This window comes from Lathyrus oleraceus, chromosome 6 (genome assembly GCF_024323335.1).
Source record: "Lathyrus oleraceus cultivar Zhongwan6 chromosome 6, CAAS_Psat_ZW6_1.0, whole genome shotgun sequence".
Classification (NCBI taxonomy): Eukaryota; Viridiplantae; Streptophyta; class Magnoliopsida; order Fabales; family Fabaceae; genus Lathyrus; species Lathyrus oleraceus.
The window spans coordinates 380,883,184-380,909,989 of NC_066584.1; the positions used below are offsets into that span (position 1 = coordinate 380,883,184).

Consider the following 26,806-nt stretch of genomic DNA (forward strand, 5'->3'; position numbering starts at 1 on the left):
CCATCACCATCTATAGAGAAACATACTTCGACAACAATCTGACCACGAAGAGCTTGTGGAAGTGAAAAATGAAACAAACCTAACAAGTTGTTTTCATTAGCTCTCCTACGCTCACCTTCGTAAATATCAACAGTGATAAAAAATTGATCATCTTCAAATGTAAAAGAAGTGTTTCTTTTACACAGGAATTTGGGTGTTCCTAGGGATTACTACACTCATGACATTTTCATTTATTTACGTACCTAGTGACAAAGGTGTAACGTATTGCAAGAAACAATAGTAAATTGCAAAACCAATCTCGAAAATGTCAAAATGAAATCGTGGAAGAATTTCACATGAGATTGGTATGTTGATTTCTTACATAATTTGTTGTATTATAATGATCAAATACTACTACTTATTGATGAATTTTTTAATTTGTAGTTCAATGTCGTTGTTGCAAGATCAATTCTTGAAGAGGGCTTAGATGTCCAAAGTTGTAATTTGATTATTGGATTCGACCCATCTTCCATAATGTGTAGTTTCGTACATTCTGGAGGTCGTGCGAGAATGCAAAATTCAGATTATATATTGATGGTTGAGAGGTAATAGTGTTGTTCTCCTTAGTTTTATGATTTCTAATTTATTCTTATAACAGACATGTGCCATTAAGCATGCTACAAGAGAAAATTATAATATCAAATATATTCATTTCCTTCAAAGTATAACGATGAAGAGCCATTGGAGGATGTTAAAAATAAGCAGTTGCTTGTTTATATGGACATAATTGATTTCCTGAAGCCGAAATATGTACTAATGGAGAATGTTGTTGACCTTTTGAAATTTTATGGTGGGTTTTTGGGCCGTTATGCCATAGGGCTTCTTGTGGCCATGAATTATCAAGCTAAAATGGGAATGATTGATGCGGGGGAGTATGGCCTTCCTCAATTCAGGATGTTGTTTTTCTCTGGGGAGCTCTTCATAATGAAGTAAGACCATTGTTTGTTCTAGATTTTTATTTTTATTGATGTGTTGTTCTTCAAGGTTATTGATACATCTACTATTCCATTTGTAGAAACTGCATGCTTATCCGTTACCGATTCATGATGTGGTGTCAAGATCGGTTGTGCCCACTGAGTTTGAAGTAAGAAATGATATAATCAGATATGTTTGTGCCATTTTCTTAGATGAAGAATGTGTTTTTTTATTATAATGTAAAGTTTGATCAATGAGGTTTGGCTTTTATCATAATGCAGGAAATTACAGTTGCTTATCCCCCTGAAGAAAAGCATCAGCTGGCTGATGCAATTTTACTTAAAGACGCAATAGAAGATCTTCCTGCAGTATGTTTATTTTACTCCCAAGTACATTGTTAATTTTTTTATTTCCAACGTTTATTAATGCATGCCATAACCTCCTATTCAATTACTCCTTAACCAAAACCTCTAACTCTTGTTACCAATGTTTATTGGTGTTTCTCGGTATTGTAATTCTAAAGCACTACCAAGAGGAAGATTTCAACAACTTAGAGAAGCAATTGGAGTTAAAGAGCAACACATTAAGGGGGATGCAGTGTCTAATTTCAAGTGGATCCCAGACTATTGTACATGATACAAAGCTCAAAATAAGAAAACATAAACCAATCTGTTATACAACTCAAGTTCAAATATCGACAACTAGTATACTTACCGTTCTCAATCCTTTCAAGTGCTGGAGTCTACGACCCATACCTTCCATCGTCTTTTGAGGCGTGTTGGGAAAAGTTTGGTCTTGAGGTGCTTCTTGTATAGGCTTTCCAGCTAATTCTTTTGCCAACTACATATGAAAATAAAATGAAACGTATTAAACAATGTCTCAATATATTTTCTCTCTATTGACATTGTTGTGGTAATACTAATGGCTTATGCATTTTGAAATGCTTGAAATTGGAGGATGTAATGAAAATAGCTTTCAACTGACCCAAGAAATTAGTGCTTGATAAGTGTTGGAGTTGAAGTAAGTGTAAGAACTCCCAGTCAAAAACAGCTAAAAGATTTCCAAACCCACACTTCTTTCTTCCAAAAACGAGTTCAGCCAGCCCCGCTGAGTAATGTTTGCTGAGAAAAATCACAATCTAACAAAAAAGAAATATGAATATCATTACATAAATGTGGAGAACATAAAATGTGCTGGAGTCTACGACCCATATCTTCCATCGTCTTTTGAGGCATGTTGGGAAAAGGTTGGTCTTGAGGTGCTTCTTGTATAGGCTTTCCAGCTAATTCTTTTGCCAACTACATATGAAAATAAAATGAAACGTGTTAAACAATGTCTCAGTATTTTCTCTCTATTGAGACTGTTGTGGTAATACTATGCATTTTGAAATGCTTGAAATTGGAGGATGTAATGAAAATAGCTTTCAACTGACCCAAGAAAAGATTTCCAAACCCACACTTCTTTCCTCCAAAAACGAGTTCAGCTGGCCCCGCTGAGTAATGTTTGCTCAGCAGAGGAAGGTTTATCAGATACCTAACTCTGTTAGGGTTTCATATGGTGAGAGTGAGAGAGGAGAACGAGAGAGCTTTGTTGGAGTTGGAGTAATGCCTTGATGATTGTAGGTGAACAGAGAGTGATCACACCTGCTAGCCACAAAACCAAAGTGAAATAATGTTTGATGTAGCTTTTCATACCATGACCGTGGGGCCTGTTTCAGGCCATACAGAGCTTTATTTAATTTGCAGACAAGCTCCTTATTGTCATGTTCAAAGCCCGGTGGTTGTTGCATATAGATTTCTTCATGAAGGGATCCATTCAAGAAGGCATTGTTAATGTCAATCTGCTGTATTTCCCAACTGTAAGTTAGAGCAAGAGTAAGAATGACTTTAATAGTGGCAGGTTTTACAACAGGTGAGAATGTTTCATGAAAGTCAAAGCCATATTGTTGGTTGAAGCCTTTGGCTACAAGTCTGGCTTTGTGTGTGTTCACAGATCCATCAGAGTTTTCTTTGAGTTTGAAAACCCACCTACACCCAATAGCCTTTCTGTGAGATGGAAGTGTAGTGAGTGTCCAAGTGTGGTTGGCAGTAAGAGCATTGTACTCTTTTTGCATAGCTTGAAGCCACTGTGGATGCTTAAGAGCTTGTTTGACAGTGGTGGGTTCATAGTGAGCCAAGAAGGTTTTGGGTTTAAGATTCCCAGTTTTACCTCTAGTGAGCATGCCATGAGTATTGGAGACAGTAGAGACTGAAGGTGGATTGGTTTGAGAGGGAATAGGGATATTACAGTCTAGTGCAGCAGTGTTTATAGGAGAGGAAGCATATTCATTCACATGAGTAATATGTTGTGTATTTGAGGTAGTAGCTGCAGGCTCAGATTCAGCATGTAAAGGTGGGGGGACAGTGTTGGAACTGTCATCAGTGATGTGATCAGACTGTCCAGTTGGTGTAGCAGCAGAAAAAGGTGAACTAGGCTGTACTACTCTATGGTGCAGACTGTCATTATTGATAGTAGTGTCCTGCTGAGCAGGTCTAGGGACAAGAGATACAGCAAGAGGGAGTAGGGGTGGACATAATGCAACCACCCGACGGTATCCGACCGTTCCGATCCAAAATTTGAGACACCGTTCGGGTTTAGTCGGTTGGTGGGTTAGGTTGGAATGTAGCAAGAGGTTTTTACGGGTTTGTGCGGTCGGATTCGGAGATTGGTTTTGGGCCCGTCGGAAACCGAATCCGACCGAATCTAAGGTTATTTTTATGGCTAGGCCCAATCTAAACAGAAATATAATTAAGCACAAAATATTCGATGTATCCACAAAGAACTAACAAAAAACCAAGGAGTTGGTTCTAGGGTTCATCATTCTCTCATTCTCTAGGGTTCATCATTCTCTCAGGTAATCGGTTGATTCTAGGGTTCATCCTTTCAATTTCCAGTTCGTGGTTTCATCGTTTAAGAACTAACTCTTTCTATCTTCCAATTTTTCGGTTGATGCTAGTTCGTGGTTTCATCGTTTAACGAAGAACCGTCGCCGTCCATTATTCAACCACAAATCACCACCGAGCTTGTTAGATCAAGGAGTTGGATGAGTCCTGCCGCCAATGGAGCGCGGCAAAAGTAGCTTGCAAGGAGTTGGAGTTCCTAGCTTGCAAGGAGTTGGAGTTCCTAGCGGAGTTGTAGATCAAGGAGTGAGTCAAGGTAATGCCATCACCTGTCATTTTTATACTGAGTGTTTGTTTAATAAGTGATACATGTTATGCTGTCATTTTTAAATGTATGAATTATAGGAGCTGTCATTTTTAAATGTATGAATTATAGGAGCAGCTGCTGGTACTGCACTCCCTCCACTTCGAAAAAGGAAACTTAATGCTAGTGGTAGTAGAAAAACTTCTACGGTTTTGGAAGAGTTTAACATTTTACCGGATGAGCCTGAACCTATAGCCGCGTGTAAACACTGTCATAAAAGGTACCGATGTGACCCTAAAACACATGGTACTTCTAACATGCTAGCTCACTCGAAAGTGTGTTACAAAAACCCTGCCCTTTTGTTGAAAGACCCCAATCAGACAAACCTTGTAAGCGGCGAGGGTGGGTTTTTAGTTCCAACTAGTCAAAGGTTTAATGCTGCAGCTTGTAGGAAGGCCATTAATACCTTTGTTATCCTTGATGAACATTCCTTTAGAGTGGTTGAGGGTGTTGGTTTTAAGCAAATGTGTAAACAATTGCAACCCCAAATGGCTATCCCTACTAGGAGGACCGTTGCTAGGGATTGTTTTCAGCTTTACCTAGCTGAAAAGTCACGTCTTAAAGCCTTTTTTAAGTCTGATTGTACTAGGGTTGCACTAACCACAGACTGTTGGACTTCGATACAAAACCTTAGTTATATGGCCACCACTGCACACTTCATTGACACTGCTTGGAAGTACCAAAAAAAAATTATTAGTTTCTCTTTAGTTCCAAATCACAAAGGTGATACCATTGGCATGAAAGTCGAGGACGTTTTGAGGGAATGGGGGCTTAGGAAAGTGTCTACAATTACCCTGGATAACGCAACAGCAAATGATGTGGCTGTGAGTTATTTGGATAGAAGACTTAAGAGCAAGAATGCTTTACTGGGTGTAGGTGATTATTTGCATATGAGGTGTGCTGCCCATGTCTTGAACTTGGTAGTGAGAGATGGTGAAAAAGAACATGAAGGGTCTATTGAATCAGTTCGCACTGCTGTTAGGTTTGTAAGGTCTTCTCCACAAAGAGCTATGAAGTTTAAGGAGTGTGTTGAACTTGCGGGCATAACTTGTAAAAAAAAACTTTGTCTTGATGTTTCTACAAGGTGGAATTCCACTTACCTAATGTTGGATGCTGCTGAAAAGTTTGAAGCTGCATTTGACAATATGATTGATGAGGATCCTGGATACATCGAATATTTTGACCTCCTTACCGGTCCACCCGGTTCTCAGGATTGGAAAAAAGTTAGGGCTTTTGTGGTTTTCTTACAAACCTTCTATGAGGCAACCAAAGTGTTTTCAACTTCGCAAGAAGTGTCCTTGCATTTAGCTTTTCATAACTTGTCTTCAATTTTGTGTGAGCTTCAAGAAGCTTCATTTAACTTGAATTCTTATGTGGCTCCAATGATTTCACATATGAAGGTTAAATATGATAAGTATTGGGGGGATGTGGGAAAAGTGAATCATTTTCTTTACTATGGAGTGATCTTTGATCCTAGGTTTAAGTTTAACTATATTGAGTGGTCTTTTAATGATATGTATGGGCATTCTAGTGACCTTGCCAAGAAAAATATTGAATGTGTCAAAACTAGTTTGTTTAAACTATATAATTGGCATAAATCTGATCATGATAAGAATGTTGGGGCTAGTCCTTTAAGTGCACCAGGGAGCACTTCCCTTGGAGAAGCATCTTCCCAACCAAAAGAACCATCACCTTTTACAAGGGCTAATGCTTTTAAGAAACATCTGAAGGAAAAAGACACAATTGAAAATGAAAATGAACTAGAGAAGTACTTAGGTGACCCTTGTTGCGGGGAGGGGGAAAATTTTAGTATTCTTAATTGGTGGAAGGAAAATTGCACCCGTTATCCTATATTAGCAACCTTGGTTCGGGATGTGTTGGCAACACCTGTTTCTAGTGTAGCCTTAGAAAGTGCTTTTAGCACGGGGGGGGGGGGGGGGGGGGGGGGGGGGGAGGATTTTAGATATCTATAGGAGCTCTTTGAGTCCAGATATGGTCGAAGCGCTTATATGTACTCAAAACTGGTTGAAGCCTTCTGACAATGATCTAAATGTCCTTAATATGACTGAAGAATATGATATTAGTGAATCAATTGTTTCAGGTACGTTATTAATGAAAACTTTGTCTCTTTTAACATTATTTTAAATATTTGTTAAAATTAAGCCTCTTGCTATATGTTTAACGTATGTTTAAACAACTTGTAGAGTTTCAAGTAGCTACTGGTGGAGCAGCTGCTCCTACACAGGCTGGGCCTGTTTAATTCTCGCCTAGGTATGAAAAATATAGTTTTGTTTTATGTCTTACATTGGTTTAACTATACTGATTTGATTTGATTTGCAGCTGTGAATTTTTGAATATTTTGGAGTCACTTTGTGATTCAATAAGACAAGCCTTTCTTTTTTGGAGTCATTTTTTGAAACTAAGGATGGAACCGTTTCAGTAGCTACTGCGTTATTTTCCTTTCACAAGCATATGCAGGTAACTTTCTGTTTTCTGTTTTCACAAGCATGATGCATTATTTTCCTTACTCCATACTTACTCCTATTTGTTGTCCCAAAGGTCATTTGCTGTGTATTGAATTTGACATTACTATATCTATACACCATAGTCGGGTATCTTTATTTGTAAGCTATATAGTGTAATTTATTATGTTTCTTTTCATTTTGCAGCGTGTTGATGATATCTTGCAGTTCATTGCAGATTTTACCGTACATGTTGAAGGTGTTGGCCATGTATGCAGGTTAGTATGACATGCCAGTATTGTCTTATATTTTTGTGCCTGTTTTTTGCTACAATATCAATATAGGGTATCTTACAGTGGCTCTACCTTTACATGCAGGATTCTAGATAACCTTCCTCTGGTTGTTCCCATAAAACGTGTGGATCAGGACTCTACTGTTTATCAGCTTGGTTTCCATGTTGGACTCAAAGGGCAATATAGTGGGGTATGCTCATTATTCTATGAATCAATGTCTGTTGTTGTGAATGCCAACTATTATTTTGTGCTTACTATGTTCAAATACACAGAGCAAGGAAGAGAAGTTTTTTATACACAACCATTTGGCATTTACTGTCAGATATCATAGGGATTTGCTCACTGAATCTGCTAGAATTGTGGGCTTTGAGGTTAAGCCATTCAGGTTTGTAAGTTTGTTATTGTTTTGTTCTATGTTCTCTGCGTTCCTCATTCTCCTCTTCATCAACGGTAGCTTCTGTTTCTACCTCCCCGGTGTTGCACCACAAGATTTTCAAAAGGTTAGTTTCATCTCCATTTCGATTTCATGCACATTTGGTTAGTTTTTCGTTATTATGTAGTTTTTCGTTTATTTCATCGTTAATGTTTATGAACCGCTCGATCTGTTTGTTCAAATCTGAGATCTGTGATGGTTGCGACTTGTAGTGATTTAATTTTCAAACTGTTCATTTTAGGATTTGATGTAATTGTTTGAGTTTTATTGGTGATGATTTGAATCACATTGTGATATTGCTCTGTGTGTGATGATTATTGTTGTGCGTGCGAGTGTCGTTGTCATTGTTATTTTTGTTAATTTGACTTCGATCTGGTGTCAGTGAATGAATTTTAGTTACTTTGATGGTGCGAGTGTAACAGTGTATTGAAGTGATTTCTGTTTGTATGATTTTACTGTAAATGCTAGTTTGATGTAAAAGTCAAGTATAATAATGTTTTCAACCCAATGTAAAAACTACTATTATCACTTCTAGTCATAGCAAGGTTTGAAAAGCAAAGTAAAATTTGCCAGAAAGTAACCGAAGACTTGATTTGGTCAGGATTGAGTTTAAATTGAAGTGATTTATGTTTGTATGATTTTACCGTAAATGCTAGGTTGATGTAAAAGTTAAGTATAATAATGTTTTCAACCCAATGCAAAAACTACTATTATCATTTCTAGTCATAGCAAGGTTTGAAAAGCAAAGTAAAATTTGCCAGAAAGTAACCTAAGACTTGTATTTTCACTAAAATCACGTTTGACACAAGGTAAAATAATTTCTCATAATCTTCACCATGAAACCAAAGACACTAATTTGCAGTTTTTTCAGTTATTTGTATTTGTATTCTACATTGTATATCATACTTCCCTACAAGGACTCTGATACCTTTACCTTGTATACCTTTCCTGGCGACCGCATTGAAAATTCACGTTATGTGGTAAGTTTTGTATGACATGTTAACCGCTGGTTGGATTGTTGTATTGTGGTTATCAACTAGTTTACTCCTTGACATATTTGCAGTTTAAAATGCGTGAACCACAAATGTGCAATATTGTGTGTAAGCTTAAACTTGACGCCAAAACAGCAAAAGCATTCAAAGAAAAGATTGATGACGAGTATCGGGTGAACATGTATGACATGCCAGTATTGTCTTATATTTTTGTGCCTGTTTTTTGCTACAATATCAATATAGGGTATCTTACAGTGGCTCTACCTTTACATGCAGGATTCTAGATAACCTTCCTCTGGTTGTTCCCATAAAACGTGTGGATCAGGACTCTACTGTTTATCAGATTGGTTTCCATGTTGGACTCAAAGGGCAATATAGTGGGGTATGCTCATTATTCTATGAATCAATGTCTGTTGTTGTGAATGCCAACTATTGTTTTGTGCTTACTATGTTCAAATACACAGAGCAAGGAAGAGAAGTTTTTTATACACAACCATTTGGCATTTACTGTCAGATATCATAGGGATTTGCTCACTGAATCTGCTAGAATTGTGGGCTTTGAGGTTAAGCCATTCAGGTTTGTAAGTTTGTTATTGTTTTGTTCTATGATTCATCCTGTCAAACCAGTTGTGGTATGCATGCCTTAGTGATTTTTGAAATCTGAATGTTGATTTACAGTGTCAAACATGAATATGAAGGGAAATGGGAGGAAAAAACTCGTTTAACAACCTGTGACCCTCATGCTAAACATACAGTTGTCAACTCCAATACTCCTCAAGAAGTTGAAGAGGGCAAGGAAATAATTTTCACGTACGATGTTGAATTCCAGGTGAGATCATCTTAAATAAATGGCGCTTGTATACTCACCACTTTTGAGTGCCTATCGGTTATATACATGGTTTGTGCGGAGAAATTCATTTACCGATAGATCATGTTCCTCTTGTATTATTATTCTTGTATAATTTATCTTAATAAAATGGTGTTTTTAAACTTGCCACTTTTGATTGCCTATTGGCTTACACTACTCAATTAGTTAAATATGGCTTTTGGAGAGAAATTAATTTATCACTAAATAGATTAAACTCCTCTTGTATTACTCTTTAATTATTTTTGGCTTTTCATTAATAAATTTCTGTTTTCCTCTTTGCATCCAAGTAGTCTGCTGTTTTTCCTCTTTGCATCCAAGTAGTCTGCTGTTTTTCCTCTTTGCATCCAAGTAGTCTGCTGTTTTCCGTTCTTATTATTAGTTTAGTGAAAGATGATGACATTTTATTTTTTATAACAATTTACCTTTGTCTACATTCAGGAGAGTGATGTGAAGTGTGAAGGTGAGAAAAACAAGAAAGGGGGGGTTTGAATTGTTTGGAAAAATAAGCGCTTTTCAAAAAGAAAATCACACAAGGATTTTATACTGGTTCGCTTATAACACAAAGCTACTCCAGTCCACCCGGCCAAGGTGATTTCGCCTTCAACAAGGACTTAATCCACTAATCTTGAAAGATTACAAACAACGTCTAAGATACAAAATCTCTTAGCCCTCTCAAGTATACAGACTACACAGAGTCACTTGAGGAAATCAACAAACAATGGAAGAAGGATTTATGTAAACTAGAGTGCTTCTAAGAAAGCAAGTATTACAAAATTAAGAACAAGAGTTTTTCACGCAATAAGCAAAAGCTTCGTGAAGATAAAGAGCAAGAGTGTTTTTCTTGTTGATGTTTCAGTATAATTTTTCCTCGTATATGTGTGTTGCTGAAAATTGATTTTCAATCCTTTATATAGATCAGTTGAAGTAGTAGTTGAAACTGGTGGATATTGAGATGAAGTTACGCCATCACATAATTAGCTAATGCAGGATGACTTTTTCTTCTTGAAATGACTACTTACCACAAGTAGTATTTTCTTTATTGAGATTGGAGATTAACGTCTCTTTCTCAATTAGGAAATCCATTTGAAAATCTTTACTTGTCTTCAACGTTACTCTTTCATGATTAGCAAATCCATAATCAGAGTATTTGTGTTTCTGGAGAACCTTGGAATCTTGCTTCTGATGTTGATCTAAATAGATTCTTCAGAAAGCGTTGTTCAGAGTCAGAGGTTCTAGGACTTACTTCCTGTTAAGATGCTTCTGATACTTGTTGTTTAGTTCAGAGTTTGACTTTCTTGAACTTGTTTCTTCTTCAGAGCTTTTGATCATTTGATAATATACTTCTGATCTGGTACTCTATCTGATGATGTCATCAGAGTCCTGCACACTTAGAAACTTTTCGTTAGGGTGCCATTTTTGGTTTCATCCTTTGTTATCATCAAAATCAAGGAATCTGTTGTATCACAATTTTTGTTCTTACAATCTTCCCCTTTTTGATGATGACAAAACAACTTTAATTAGCAGATGAAACATGAATAAAAATAGATCAGATAGACAGAAGCTCCCCCTTAGATAGTACTAGGGAGTTCAGAGGTTCTGAAGTTCTTACCAGAGTTTCTTAAGTGAAGAGGTTTCTGAGATTTTCTGCAATTTCTTAAATCCAAGTTAGATAATTTTGTTTATATAAAAAAAAATGTTGCAGAATGCTTGATGGTTTTAGACAATATTTTCATCAGAGCTAATAATTACTTTCTCCCCCTTTTTGTCAGAATCAAAAAGACATAGTAAAAAAAAAATAAGTAAAGAGAAAATAAATAAAGAGAAAAACTTGAAATTCATAGATAGAAGCACAAAGGCAACAAACAAAACATCAGGTTCAAAAGAACAAGAAAAATATCAGAGTCAAAAGAAGACAGAAGCAAAAACAATAGGCAAGTAAAAACAAATAACTCCTAAGTGCCTAAGGGTTCGGAGGCGGAGGCATTCTCTGAAGCAGCTTAGCAAGCATGTTCTGGATGTTTTCGTTGACAGTATCTTGCTTGTCCATTCTGGCCCGGAGTTCATTCTGATCTTGCTTGAGTTCTTTCAGAGTCTGAAGAACCGTAGGAATCACAGAAGATGACTCCCCCAGAGTCAGAGCTTGCTGAGCTTCAGCTTCAGCAGCAGCTTGAGCTTCTGCATCTGCCAGAGCCTTTGCTTCAGCTTCCTTTTGCCTTAGGAGTTCAGCTTCTTTAGCAAGTCGTTCTTCTTCTAACCTTTTTGCTTCTTCTGCTTCTTTGGCCAACCTCTCTTCTTCCAGCCTTCTGGCTTCAGCCTCTCTGGCAAGTCTCTCCTGGAGTCTTGCCTCAGCATTTCTGATGTAGTCATTTCTGACTTGTTCAGATATGCTCTTCAGCCTAAAGGACTCAGATGTCATCCAGCCAATGACTCTGTTCCAGTGTGTCCTTACAGATTCAGGATCATCACTGATTTCAGAGTTAGTGACCAGAGAATCAACCTTTCGAGCTGAAGCCTCTGCAATCATAAAGATGGCTTCCTTAAGGGTAGGTTTAGAAAGCTCAGGTTCAGGTTCTGGTTCAGAGGTGTGAGGTGGAGAGTTTGGAGGGCTGAGATTTAAAGTGAGAGGTTCTGGTTCAATTTCTGGTTCAGGTTGAGGTTCAGAAGATTGGGATGAAGCGTAAAGAGGGTTTAAGTCTAAGGGTTCAGATTCTGCTTCAGGTGCAGCGGGAATTTTTGGTGGGGTGATATCAGAGGTGTGGGGATCAGATGGTTGAATTTCAGAGGGTTGAGTTTCAGAGGGGATGGTGGTTGTTTGTTGGAGTGGTGAAGTTATTTCAGGTTCTGTGGTTTGTGTTTGTTGTGAAGCAAGTCTATGAGCGTAAAGTGTGGCTATGGTTGGTGATTCAGGATCAGAAAATTCAGGGTCAGATGAGAGGGAAACATATGGGGGTGATTCTGGTGCTGAGGATGATGAAGATGAGGTGCTTTGGTGAGTTTGTGCAGCACTACGCCAAACAAGACCTTAGACAGCGCTTTTTTTAGCCTTAGACAGCGCTTTAAAGCGCTGTCTAAACCTCCGCTGCTAAAGGTTTAGACAGCGCTTTTTGAAATCTTAAAAGCGCTGTCTAAGCCCCCCCCTTAGATAGCGCTTTGGCCTAAAGCGCTTTCTAAGACCCTCCTATTTTAATTTTTTTAGGTATACCTTAGACAGCGCTTTTGGCAAAAGCGCTGTCTAAGGTATACCTAAAAAAATTAAAATAGGGGGGCTTAGACAGCGCTTTTTGAAAAGCGCTGTCTAAGCCCCCCTATTTTAATTTTTTTAGGTATACCTTAGACAGCGCTTTAGGCAAAAGCGCTGTCTAAGGGGGGGGCTTAGACAGCGCTTTTGCCTAAAGCGCTGTCTAAGCCCCCCCTTAGACAGCGCTTTTTCCAAAAGCGCTGTCTAATGTATACGAAAATTTTTGTAGCTTTTGTTTTAAACCACATTTTTTCCAGGTTTATAAACCAGAATTTCTACCTGTTTTCAACCAGATTTTGACAGACAGAATCACATTTTATACATGCCATTTTGGCCTTTTTTCTACCAATTTTTGGCTAACAAATATATATATACCAATTCAAACCAATTTTGCCTTAAATGTATCAAAATATATACAAATTTATGTACACATTTACAAGTCATTACCTATACTCGAAATTTATGTACACATTTACAAGTCATTACATATATTACAAATATACTACAAAATTACACAAATTTATGAAAAAACTTTGAGCTCTATCATGAATTGACACCACTCCTCTTTGATTTCGTCCACTTGATCCTTTGTATAAAATGCACACTTGAATTCCTCAAAGTACTACATATGAAGCAAAAAATATTTTGAATTAATTCCAACTATTTAATTATATGAGATATGTGTAAATATAAAATTAACTCATAAGTTAGTAATACATACATCGGTGGGAATCACTAATCGGCCCAAAGCAAGAGTATCCCGCATAAACCTCAACACGAAATACCCGCAATCTATTTGATTACGTTGTTGAGGACACTACATGAAAAAAAAATATGGATTATAAATCCTAAGTTTTATCAAGTGTCATCACTAATATAATAAAAAATGTGGTAATTAAAAATATACCGCCACTTTAATCCATGTAATGCGGTTGGCGCCCCTCCTTGAGGTTTGGATATCTCGTTGGGCCCGAAAAGCTTGTAGGATGCTAATAAAATAAAAATGAAGCAATTAGAACAATTAACATAAACTAAGAAAAATTTTGAACATTCTCACTTACGTGTCAATTAGGCGCTTCATATCCGGGTATGTTGTCCAATCATTTCCTAACGAGTCAAGATAATACACAATTTCTCGGATAGGATTGATTGCGAGCAACAACCAATGTCCACTGTAATGATTAGGCAAATGTTAGATGGTAACTTGGAAAATAATTATAAAATATGAATTTAGAATGAAATGCTAACCCGGTATTAAACGGTATAAAAAACAACTTCTCCGCATTTTTATTGTCATTGAGGATCCGAAGAACGTACTCCGTCACGGAATCCGGGTTATTTAAGATTGCACCTAAGTTGATGCTCGCTGGTGCTAAGAATCCGAATGACTGGTCCAAATCATTGGGGCGCATCATTTTGTCATACAAAAACCTAATATAAAAACATCATTAACACCTCTTTTGAAACATAAAGTAAACCGGATTAACATAAAGTAAACCGAATTAATAAAACAAAGTAGACCGGATTTACCTAATATATGTATTGACAACGTTGACGCCGATTTCTTCATGACCAAATACTTGCATGAAGTCTTCATTACCAATCATTTGGTCGTGAGCAAAGCCGAAAATCCCTTCCTCCATATGTATAGTCCGAACACCTCCGGTCGGTATATCGGTCATCTCTATAAATGTCCTGAGGCACGACCTATACTTGGTGGTAGGTTTTTTCCTAGCTACGGTCTTCTTAGCACCAGAACTTTTTACCCGTGCGGAGGCGTTCTTAACCTCCTTTATTTGTTGTGCGGAGGCATTGCTAACCTCATTTTCTTGAACCTACATGTCATATAAATAGTTAGATCAAATTAAGAATGTAACAACTTCCATGAATATATGTCATATAATTGTATATTACCTCTTTTCTTGATTTGGATTTTGTGGGAGTCTATTTAACATAATCAAGGAAAATATGTAAGTAAAATTTTAAGCATAAATTTTAAACTTTGAATATACACATTAAAGTTAACATAAGTTTTAAGCATACCTCATATCCTACGCATATGAGGTTTGTCGGCCATGCAACAAACGAACCTACTGCTTCGTGCACCGTTGTTGCATCCGAATCATCGCTAGGATATGGTAATAATGCATTCGGGTCAACTGCAATATCAACTGATACCTTCAAACATCCAGCAGGGAGCTCTCTAGTGTGGAGTAATACTCCGCTAACGTTATGCACTTTTCCCTTGCCAACCATCCGATAGTGTGGTGACGACAAATACAGCTGACAATGGGAAATGCCCTAAAACCAATAATAACAAGAAATCGTTAATGTGTATATATGTCAAATACATAATTTAAGCAAACAGTTCAATTTAAGACAATTATATGTAATTACCTCTGGAATGTTCGGCTGAAAGGTACAGTTGATACTGTTTTTGTCCGAAGCATCTCTGTATACCGTTGAGGCGCTAGCCTCTCTTTCTCTCCTCAGTGCATCAAGCTCAGCTTGCATGGCTTCCAATCTTGCATGAAGCTCCCGATTACTAGGAGCCTTTCCTTTTCTAACACTGAGGGAGGTCGGAGTGACTCCAAATCCCTTACCCCTCACCCGACCAGAATACTCAGGGACATCTAATGCCCGACTAAGTATGTTCTTAGTATCATCGGGAGATAGAGTCTGAGATAGCTCCTCCTGAAAAATCAGATGAATACCGTATACTTGTCAAATATTTGTGTATAAAAATGTTATTCAATTAATGAAAAAATGTTATACTTACACATTTCTGGTATACGTTTAAAACGTCTTCTTGAGGAACTCCGGATTTGCCCACACGGGCTTCCTTCCACAAAACATGTGCAGGAAGAGATGTTTCTGAACTTTCCTCCTTCTGCAGCTACACATTAAGTCATACAATTTGATCAGATAAAACTAATATATGATGAACAAATTTGTTTTCGCAATTTATAAATACTTACCATGGATTGTTCTAAGCGTCCATATCCGACACGTCCTTTTCGGTACGGATATGCGGGACTCGATGCTTTCCCGATTCGTAGCACTTATTCTTTGAAAAGTCGGATCTTGTCTTTTGGATTTGAAAGCTTCCCATTCTTCAGCCGATATCAAACTTTCATATTTTCTAGGAAGCTCCGCATCCACAAAATTACCATCCGCATCCTTAAGGAACTTGGATGATAAAAATGTCCGAAACCCTCTAAGAAGCTTTCCGGCCAATTTCATGCAAAACCCTCTTCTTTCTTCTTCGATGTTAAAACATCGCTAAGAAAAACATACAGATTGATAGTTAGTATCGGTAATTGAAAAAAATATAATTGATACGGTATAATTAAGGGCCAAATGATTGTACCTTTATCTCACTCCAAATTTTTTCTTTGGACTCTTTCAACTCTTTATTTCTCCAATCATCACACGTAATGGGAATTTCATTCCTTACTAGTGCACCGATGAAACTAGTTAAGGTATGCCCATTAGGTTCTATAAGTTGTCCCTGGTTGTTCCAAGAGACATCTAGTATGATGCCTCGAGATCTTCCTTGGACCACCCTTCGCATTACTGTGATGCCTCTTCGGATTTCTTCTTCCGCGGATACTTTACTAACTTCCTCATGTTGGTCATCAGCCATGTCTAACCTGTAATAAACCAAGGAAACCATCAAATATCAAATATAACTTATAATCAAAACAATTGAAAACAAAAAAATAAAGAAATCATGCATTATCAGATATAACTTATAATCAAAGCAATTGAATACAAAAATATAATGAAATCATGCATTACCACATATAACTTATAATCAAAACAAATGAAAAAAAAACATAAAGAAACCATGGATAATTTACCTAAGTCACTAACATCTCTTTCTTTTCTTTGTTGGAATATTAATCACTTGTTTCTTAGCAATGCGTACGGATGAATTGATCCAAATTCCCTCATTATGATCGTTTCTTATATATGACTCATCCGGTATAAGATCCTCAACTTCATCATTTCTATTCAACTCATTCCGTCTAATGCATGACTCATTCTCAACATCAATATCACATTGATCGACACCGCTATCATCAGTCACTTTGTTAGAGAAAAGCACTATAGACCATTTTGTACTCTTCGGGTCATTCACATAGAACACTTGTTTAGCTTGAGATGCTAGAATAAAAGGTTCATCTTTGTACCCCACCCTAGTAAAATCAACTTGCAAAAATCCAGACTTATCCATTTGTATGCCACTACTACTCACCCACTTGCAACCAAAGATGGGAATCTGAAACTTCTCGTAATCAAACACCCAAATATGCTCTATAACTCCAAAATATGACAAATTTGCATATTTGGGGTTTAAGTCCTTCATACTTGATATATGCATTGCTTCAGCTAGCACGGTGACACCACTATTTTGCATAGTACTCTTATCATCTTGTTCTTTGGTATAAAATGTGTATCCATTAATTGAATATGCGCTATGAGAAAACACATGCAAACTTGGACCATACGCCAAACATCTCAACCTTTCTGTTACCGAAGAAGGATCTGAAGAGCGCTTCAAATAAATATGATCCTTCAACCATTGTATGAAACTTTGATTGTGCTCTATAACTATCCAATTTTCATTTCTGTTCGGATTTAACATTCGGAGTACATCCTTGTGCATTTCAACATATGGCTCAACCTCATTATTATTGTGCAGAACATACAAATGAACTTGATCCCGTTCATCCCTTGATATTGTCACAATTTTATTCCCAATTAATTTTTTACCTTCCATTTTGTCGAAAATCTGAGCTCTGGGGAGTCCAATCGATTGAACGTTAGACAAATATTCAGTACAAAACTCAACAGCTTCTTCAACAATGTATCGTTCAACAATACAACCCTCTGGTCGACTTCGGGATTTCACGTACCCTTTTAATATTTTCATGTACCGTTCAGCAGGGTACATCCATCTCATATATGCTGGTCCACACAACTGTGTCTCTTTCACAAGATGAACAACTAAATGAACCATTATGTCAAAAAAAGACGGAGGAAAATACATTTCAAGCTCACACAAGGTAATTACAATCTCTTTTTGTAGTGTTGGTAAGATCTCGGGATCGATCACCTTACTACAAATTGACCTAAAGAAAAAAACACAATTTAGTTATGGCACTTCTTACTTTTTCTGGCAAAATAGAACGTATACCTATCGGTAGAAAATGTTCCATTATAACATGGCAATCATGTGTCTTCAAATTCTTCAACTTGAGGTCTTTCATAGAAACAAGTCTTCTGATATCAGATGAGTATCCTTCTGGAACCTTAACTTCACTCAGAGACTTACACAAAATTTTTTCTCCTTTCTAGATAAAGTAAAAGCAGCAGGTGGTAGATATGTTCGTCTTCCTTTCTTCACGGGTGCTAATTCAGTTCTCATTCCCATTTTTAACATGTCCTCCCTTGCTTTAAGGCCATCCTTAGACTTGCCTTTTATATTGAGTAATGTACCGATAACACTTTCAAATACGTTTTTTTCAATATGCATAACATCGAGAAAATGTCTCACGTACAAAGACTTCCAATATGGCAATTCAAAAAATATCGACCTTTTCTTCCACCCACCTTTCACAATCTTATGTGCAAAAGGCTTGCCAAACTCAGTACGCACATCTTTCACCTTTTCAAAAACTTGTTCACCTGACAATGCGGGTGGAGCTCTACGATGTTCGGTGTCTCCATTGAATGCTTTTCTCCACCCACGGTAGTGATGTTTAGAATGTAAGAATCTACGATGACCGAGAAACACATTCTTCTGGCAAAGTTCCAATCGAATCGTATCGGTTCCGTCTTCACAAACAGGACACGCACGTTGACCTTTAATGCTATACCCAGATAGATTCCCGTATGCTGGAAAATCATTAATTGTGCCAAACAACATCGCCCTCAAATTGAAACTTTCTTTCCTATATCCATCATAAACCTCCACACCGTTCTCCCACAAAATCTTTAAATCTTCGATCAGAGGTGTCAAGTATACGTCAATGTCATTCCCTGGTTGTTTAGGCCCAGAGATTAACATAGATAACATCATGTACTTACGCTTCATACATAGCCACGGAGGTAGGTTATAAATCATAAGAATCACAGGCCATGTGGTATGTGAGATACTTTGAAGACCATGTGGGTTCATTCCATCAGTAGATAATGCCAATCGAAGGTTTCTTGCTTCTGATCCAAACTCAGGATAATCATTATCAATCTTCGACCACTGTGGTGAATCAGCCGGATGCCGATACATTCCATCAATAATTCTTTCATCTGCATGCCAAGTAAGATGTCTTGCATCGGTTTCACTACGAAACATGCGCCTAAATCTCGGAATTATCGGAAAATACCATAAGACTTTTGCGGGAGATAATCTTTTCTTATATCGAGACAAACCGCATTTAGGGCACTCATTTAACATTGCGTATTCGTTACGAAACAAAATGCAATCGTTAGGACAAGCATGTATCTTATCATAGCTCATGCCAATAGAGCACAACATTTTTTTTGCCTCATAGGTTCGATTAGGAAGAACATTATCATCCGGTAGCATTTCTCTCATAAGGGCCAACAACTCTGTGAAACTTTTATCCGACCATCCATTGCCCGCCTTTAAGTTGTACAACTTTAATACCGCAGAAAGTCTTGAGAATTTAGTGCAACCTTTGTACAACGGTTTCTCTGCATCGCTTACCATCCTCTCAAACATTTCAGGACAATCATGAAGATCTTCTTCCAGTGCTTCTACAATCTCTTCAACTCGATCACAATCGTATGTTTCCGTGTCTTTGTCGTATGAAGCATAGGTCGTACTACTTTTTCCACTCGATTCAACATTCTCGTTAATTTTCTCACCATGAAATATCCAACACTGATAACTTTGATCAATTCCATGCCTCAGCAAATGCGATTTCAATCCATGTGCGTCAACCTTACCAATATAACAACAACGCAAGCAAGGACAATGCATTCGTCTGGGGTTTTCAGCGTGTTGAACAGCATACTTAACGAATTCCAAAACCCCACTCTCGTACTCTTTGGTCATTCGATCGGCACAGATCCATGTTTTATCCATGGTTTCCCTACTTATTAAAGTAAACAATTAATCCAGACGAAAATACATAACTAAAGTAAACACTTTCAAGGTTTGATAGCTAGGATGTTTGTTATAAAGAGCATGGTATGGTGAATCAAACTTAGTGAGTATGGATGATGGTAACCTATTGATCAAATAAACTGCAGTGGAAAAACTATGATCCCAATAGGTTACAGGAATGGATGAATGAGCAAGTAGGGTGAGGCTCATTTCAACTATGTGAATGTGTTTTCTTTCTACATATCCACTTTGGTGAGATGTATGTGAGCAGGTAAGCCTGTGACTTATGCTTAGGTCTACTAAGAACTTGGAGAAAGATCTAAGTTTACCTCCATAGTCAGATTGGACTGACTTGATAGTTGTCTTAAATTGAGTTTGAATAAACACATGAAATAGCTTAAAGGATTGTAGAGCTTCTGACTTTTGTTTCAGAAAGTATAACCAAGTATACCTAGTGTGACCATCTACAAAGGCAATGTAATATCTATAGCCAGGACTAGACGGATTAGGAGAGGGACCCCACAAGTCAGAATAAATAATATCAAAGGCATTATCATAGACAGTAGTTGAAGTAGGGTCATGTAATCTATGAGCTTTGCCTAGATTGCAAGATTTACACAACAAAGAATCATGTTTATTAGGTAGAGAAACATTACACTTTCTGAGAATTTGTTTGACAGAATTGAAATTGGCATGACCTAATCTATGATGCCATACAGCCAAAGAATTACAAGAGGAAACCTCATCTAAACTAGGTTTGACAACAGTGTAGCCTTGAGCATCAAGCTGTGTAGGCAAGGATTTATTTAAGCAATTGAACCCTGAGAGCTTCAATGAGAGCTTGGGAAGGCAGTGCAAGCCATTATTATCAAGGAATCCCTCAATAAGAACTTGTTTAGAAACCTGACATTTCACACAATTTGTCAACCCTAAACTCAAAAACAACATTGTTATCAACAGAAAATTTGGAGACAGATATCAGGTTCCTAGTGATAGAGGGCACATGAAGAACATTGTCAAGCACTAACTTATGGTGAGATACTACCTTAGTCACCACAACTCCAATCAAAATTGTATATGAACTAGTACAACAATCAGCTACTTAAAAGCTAAAGCTTCACAATGATGCATAAGGGAATGACGCTGCAGAATGTATGAAGTGGTGGGTACTGTACTTGAAAAACCAGTTGTAATAACATGAACAATAGAAATGAAGAAAGATTGAAGAACATACCGCAAGTGTATTCGTGTTCGCTGGTGTTCGCCGTTAGGGTTGTCGCCGCTGGTTTTCGCCGTTAGGGTTGTCGCCGCTGGTTGAAGCTTGAAAACAAAAGAACAGAGAACGAAAATAGAAATGAAGTCTGAAATTTTATTTTAATTACACCTTAGACAGCGCTTTTGTGGAAAGCGCTTTCTCAGGTATGCCTTAGACAGCGCTTTCCAAAAGCGCTTTCTAAACCCCCCTTAGACAGCGCTTTTGGTTTTAATTTTTTTTTAAAACTTAAAGACCTTAGACAGCGCTTTATCAAAAGCGCTGTCTAAGGTCTATATTTAAAAGCGCTTTCATTATTTTCTTGGAACATTTTCAGCGCGCTATTTTAATTTTACCCTTAGACAGCGCTTTCTTTTAAAAGCGCTGTCTAAGATGCGCTGTTAAAAGTCATTTTTGCCATAGTGCAGGTATAGAGGGAGGAATGAAAGTTCTGGCGATGTTTAGAACTGGTGTAGGTTGGGAGGTTTTGGTGATTGAGGGTGAAATGTCAGATGTGGTATAAATGGTTTGTGAAGAGAGAGGGTTAGAGGAAGCCATCATAAATTCAGAGGTAGCAGGAGGAACAGACTTACCAGTAGAAAATTGCAGAGGAGCTGAAGATCCGCTTCCAGAAGCTCCTTCAAGTCTGGCTTTCTTTGCTGGTGGTGCTATCTTTCTCTCAGAAATACCTCTCTTGTATCTGACTAAATCTTCTTCAGAGTCCAGACAGTCATCGAGGCTGAAATCAGAGACATCAATACCTTCTTCCAGCAGACGATGAAGGTAGAGGGCAACAGCATCTCTGGGTTCGTTTTTGAAGAATCTGGCCAGGCCATGAGGCATCTTCCTCTGATCTTTCAAGCTATCCCAGGATGTTTCCAGAGTTGGCTTGACTTGTATTTTCTTGATAATCCCCATACTCTTGAGGTTTCTGGCATTCAGAGGCTTCCCCACATCAATTGCCAGATCATCCATCAACTTGGTCTTTTCCAGCTCATCTACCAGTCCATGCTCAATGAAGACGTCAGAGAGCAATCTTCCCAGAGGAATGTAGGATCTGGGCTTCATGTTATTCCTGGTTTCTCTGACTGAATCTCTCAGATATCTGAAGAGGAGAGCAGGGAGGTTGATCTTCACACCTTTCTGGATGCAGTACAAAATGCATTTCTGGTCTGCATTAATGTAATCAGAAGAGTTGGAGGCTGGACGATGGTGGATAGTTCCCAGAATAATCTTCAGCCACACTCTGAGGTTCTGGTGTAGCTCCTTGTTCTTAGATGGGTTTCCTTCAACATTTGGTTTGAAGATTGTTGGGTTGATGACTTCAGTGATGCGCTTAGACCTAGGAGGAATGTTGTAAATCCTTTTTCCTCCACTTTGCTCCATATTCAACAAGGAAGCAATAGACGCTTCTGTGATAACTATCTTCACTCCCAGAACAAATGAGACAATGAAGTTGTCATCTGCATCTGCATGTCTCCAGAACTCTTTGACCAAAAGAGGGTAGATTGGACCATACAACCTTTGGAAATAGTTCTCCCACCCTTGTTGACGAAGTTCTCCAGTTAGATCAACGCCATTTCTTCTTAGGTTGTCGAAATCAACCAGCGATTCACACAAGACATCCAAACCTTCAAAGGGAGTTGAAAGGTTTATGTGGCGTTCACGGTCAAGAACGTGAGGTTCTTTGTAGACAGGGGTGACGGTGACGCGCGGTAACGGTTGGAGTTTGAGTGTTTGAGGTTTGGGGATTAGAACTAGATTCCATCTGTTGAGAGAAGTTAAAAACTTCTTGTTGTTGAGCATCCATGAAGAAGAAGATGAAGATTGATGAAGAACTTGCAGAGAATGCTTCGAAAGAGGGTTTAGGGTTTTAGAGTGAGTGAGAGTGATAAGTGTGAAAAGTGAGAGAAAGTGTTTATATACTCTAAGTAAAAACATGCAAAACGACACACATTCCAGCGTTAGCACAAAAATCAAAATAGCACGTTTGGGGGGAAAAATGATTACAGCTAATAAATGAATGTCTAATCCCAACAGTACGCACACTGCTCTAGGAGATTTCAAACGTTCTGACCTTTGATTTCTTTTGACAGCTGTCTAGAAGTTCTAGGGTTAGACGCTTGGTACTCCACGTGTTGATGTATCTGATCTTCAGGAATACCAAAGGATTGGTTTCTGAAGATTTCTAACTCAGATATCTTCTTAACTTGGTAGAAGTATCAGAGTCAGAGGCAGAAGTACATTTGTTTACATCAGATTCACATTTTACATTTTTCAGAGCCATTTTTCACTCAGGGCAATTTTTAATGTTCAGATTTTCTAAGATGAAAAGAAATCTATCTTCAGCTAGAGGCTTGGTAAAGATATCTGCCCATTGATGTTCTGTATCAATGAACTTCAATGTTACTATCCCTTTCTGAACATAGTCTCTGATAAAGTGATGTTTTATTTCTATGTGTTTGGCTCTGGAATGTAGAATGGGATTCTTACTTAAACAAATAGCAGCAGTATTATCACAAAAGATAGGAATGTTACTCTCAAATATCTGAAGATCTTCTAGCTGATGCTTCATCCAGAGCATCTGAGTTGTGCACAGTGATGCTGAGATGTATTCTGCTTCTGCAGTTGATAGAGCAATTGTTGACTGTCTTTTGCTAGCCCAGGAGATTAGATTGTTTCCCAGAAGCTGGCAATTTCCAGAAGTGCTTTTTCGTTCTATTCTATCTCCTGCATAGTCTGCATCACAGAAACCAGAAAGCCTATACTCTGATGTTTTCTCATACATCAGGCCCAGGTTAGGAGTTCCTTTCAGATACTTAAGAATTCTCTTAACAGCTGTTAAATGAGATTCTCTAGGATCTGATTGGAATCTGGCACAAAGACAGACGCTAAAGAGAATATCAGGAATAGTAGCAGTCAGATAGAGAAGAGAGCCTATCATACCTCGATAGAGCTTCTGACAAACCTTGTTGCTTACCTCTTCCTTCTCCAGAATGCAAGTTGGGTGCATGGGAGTTTTTGCAGAGTTGCATTCAGTCATGTCAAACTTCTTCAGAACGTCTTTAATGTACTTGCTTTGATGAACGTACGTGACTTCTGGAGTTTGATTAATTTGAATTCCCAGAAAGAACTTTAATTCTTGCATTAAACTCATTTCAAATTCTGCCTGCATTAACTTAGAAATTTTTTGGCAAACAGAGATATTAGCAGAACCAAAATAATATCATCAACATAAATCTGGCATATCATGAGATCATTATTAAGGTTTTTACAGAAGAGTGTAGAATCAACTTTCCCTCTGATAAAATTTTGTTCCAGAAGAAAATTGCTTAATCGTTCATACCAAGCTCTGGGAGCTTGTTTAAGTCCATATAAGGATTTCTTAAGTTTGAAAACATGTTCTGGAAAGTTTGAATTTTCAAAACCTGGAGGTTGATTGACATACACTTCTTCTGAAATATAACCATTAAGAAATGCACTCTTGACATCCATTTGGTATAATTTGATAGAATGATTAATAGCAAAAGATACAAGAAGACGAATAGATTCTAACCTCGCGACTGGAGCAAAAGTTTCATTATAATCAATACCTTCTTGTTGACTATAACCTTGAGCTACCAGTCGTGCTTTGTTTCTGACAACTTCTCCTTTCTCGTTCAGCTTGTTTCTGAAAACCCATCTGGTTCCAATGACATGAGTGCCTCTGGGTTTAGGAACGAGATCCCAGACATCATTCTTTGAGAATTGATCTAATTCTTCTTGCATAGCTGCCACCCAATCGTTATCTTGAAGAGCTTCATCACAGGACGTAGGCTCAATCAGAGACACTAGTCCCAGAGGAATATCTTCAGAAGTTCTGAAGGTAGATCTGGTTCTAACAGGTTCATCTTTGTTTCCCAAAATCAAATCTTCAGATACGTTAATACGATTTTTAACTTTCCTTGGAATTTCTGGAGATTTAATTTCTTCAGAGTCTTGAGTGACAGTTGCTTCTGGAGTTTTCTCAGATTCTACAAGAGTGATTTCCAAATCTGCAAACTTTTCAACTAGCTTTGACTTTTCAGGGTCAAGCTTATCATCAAATCTGACATGAATTGATTCCTCCACAATTTTGGTTTCTGTGTTGTATACTCTATAGCCTTTAGAGCGTTCTGAGTATCCTAACATAATACCTTTCTGTGCTTTGGAATCAAACTTGTTCAGATGTTCTTTAGTATTTAATATAAAACAAGAGCATCCAAAAGGATGAAAATATGAGATGTTGGGTTTTCTTCCTTTACACAGTTCATAGGGAGTCTTTTCTAGAATATGTCTTATAGAGATTCTATTCTGAATGTAACACGCTGTATTTACAGCTTCTGCCCAAAAGTGCTTTGCTACATTAGTTTCATTGATCATGGTTCTGGCCATTTCTTGGAGTGTCCTATTCTTCCTCTCTACAACTCCATTTTGTTGTGGAGTTCTAGGGCAGGAGAAATCATGGGATATTCCATTAGAATCGAATAATTCTTCAAAATCTTTATTTTCAAATTCTCCACCATGATCACTTCTGACTCTAACAATTTTGGAGTCAAATTCTTTTTACACTTTGGAACAGAAACTGGTGAATACAGAGTGAGACTCACTCTTGTGCTTTAGGAATTTTACCCATGTCCAGCGACTGTAATCATCAACAATGACTAGTCCATACTTCTTTCCATTAACTGATGCTGTTTTCACAGGACCAAATAAGTCAATGTGAAGAAGTTCCAGAGGCTTAGAGGTAGAAACAACATTTTTCTTTTTAAAAGATGTTTTTGAAAATTTTCCTTTCTGACAAGCTTCACACAGAGCATCTGAAGAAAACTTCAGTTTAGGTAGGCCTCTGACTAACTCGAGTTTAGTTAGCTGAGAAAGTTTCCTCATGCTAATGTGGCCCAAGCGTCTATGCCATACCCATTGCTCTTCGTGAACTGACATTAGACATTTAACATTTTGATCTTTTAAATCAGAAAGATTTATTTTGTAAATGTTGTTTTTCCTCTTGCCTGTGAAAAGGACAGAGCCATCGTTCTGATTAATGGCTTTACATGTTTTTTGATTGAAGATTACATCATAACCGTTATCACTTAATTGACTTATGGATAACAAGTTATGCATTAATCCTTCTACATAAAGAACATCAGATATAGAGGGAAGAGTACCATTACCAATAGTTCCGGAGCCTCTGATCCTTCCTTTCTGATCTCCTCCGAAGCCTACAAATCCAGCGTCTTTAAGTTCCAGACTTTGGAACATAGACTTTCTTCCCGTCATGTGTCGCGAGCATCCAGAGTCCAGGTACCATGACTGGTGTCTGAACTTTGCTGCATAGGATATCTGCAACATAGATAATCTTATCTTTCGGTACCCAGAATCTCTTGGGTCCTTTTAGATTAGTTTTCCCAGAGTTTCTTACAACTTTGGGTCTTCTAGCATTTTTAAATTTGTGTTCTTGTGTGTGTGTGTAGTGATATGAAAAAGGAGATTTAATTTTATCACTTGCAGAAGTTTTATCTTCATTAGGATCATACCCAATCCCCCTTTTATTGTTCTGACTTACTCCATAAATCATGGATGCCATAATACTCCTATCTATCCCATTCTTCAGAAATTCTTGAAAGGCTTCTTCATACTTATAAATAATTTTATTTGAAGTTTGTGGTGCTTGAGATAACGTTTCTTCTAATTCTGAGCTTTTTGTTTTTGCTTCATCTCTTTCTAACATTAAAGATTTGATTGTATCTTCTTGTGATAGAATTGTTATCTCAAGTTCACTACACTCTTCAATTTTGCTTTAAGACAGCCTTTAATATTTTTAAACTTTTGTTTTAATTTCTGATAAGATGTAAGAGTTTCTGACAAACATGATTCTAAGTCAGATCGAGAAAGTTCAGAAAATACCTCTTCAG

General features: G+C 37.6%; 3 protein-coding genes and 1 long non-coding RNA gene across 4 annotated transcripts; all 4 read left to right on the plus strand.

Annotated features, from left to right (window-relative positions):
- Positions 1-578: 578 nt before the first annotated feature.
- Positions 579-1,418, plus strand: LOC127098217 (DNA (cytosine-5)-methyltransferase CMT3-like). The gene is made up of 3 exons (XM_051036749.1): positions 579-968; positions 1,055-1,123; positions 1,236-1,418. Exons 1-3 carry the CDS (start codon positions 757-759, stop codon positions 1,306-1,308), a joined length of 354 nt encoding a protein of 117 aa, XP_050892706.1. The 5' UTR covers positions 579-756; the 3' UTR covers positions 1,309-1,418.
- A 2,634-nt stretch (positions 1,419-4,052) lies between these two features.
- Positions 4,053-6,094, plus strand: LOC127095759 (zinc finger BED domain-containing protein RICESLEEPER 1-like). Its single transcript, XM_051034404.1, has 3 exons — positions 4,053-4,149; positions 4,270-5,965; positions 6,055-6,094. The coding sequence occupies exons 1-3, from the start codon at positions 4,053-4,055 to the stop codon at positions 6,092-6,094; spliced, it is 1,833 nt and encodes a 610-aa protein (XP_050890361.1).
- A 67-nt stretch (positions 6,095-6,161) lies between these two features.
- LOC127098218 (uncharacterized) lies at positions 6,162-6,650 on the plus strand. Its single transcript, XR_007793311.1, has 3 exons — positions 6,162-6,298; positions 6,402-6,468; positions 6,538-6,650. It is a non-coding gene; the product is annotated as an uncharacterized LOC127098218 (long non-coding RNA).
- Positions 6,651-6,669: 19 nt separating this feature from the next.
- On the plus strand, positions 6,670-10,106 carry LOC127095760 (transmembrane 9 superfamily member 8). The gene is made up of 10 exons (XM_051034405.1): positions 6,670-6,675; positions 6,867-6,937; positions 7,037-7,142; positions 7,225-7,452; positions 8,449-8,558; positions 8,654-8,759; positions 8,842-8,954; positions 9,056-9,206; positions 9,684-9,705; positions 10,102-10,106. The coding sequence occupies exons 1-10, from the start codon at positions 6,670-6,672 to the stop codon at positions 10,104-10,106; spliced, it is 918 nt and encodes a 305-aa protein (XP_050890362.1).
- The last annotated feature ends 16,700 nt before the right edge of the window (positions 10,107-26,806 follow it).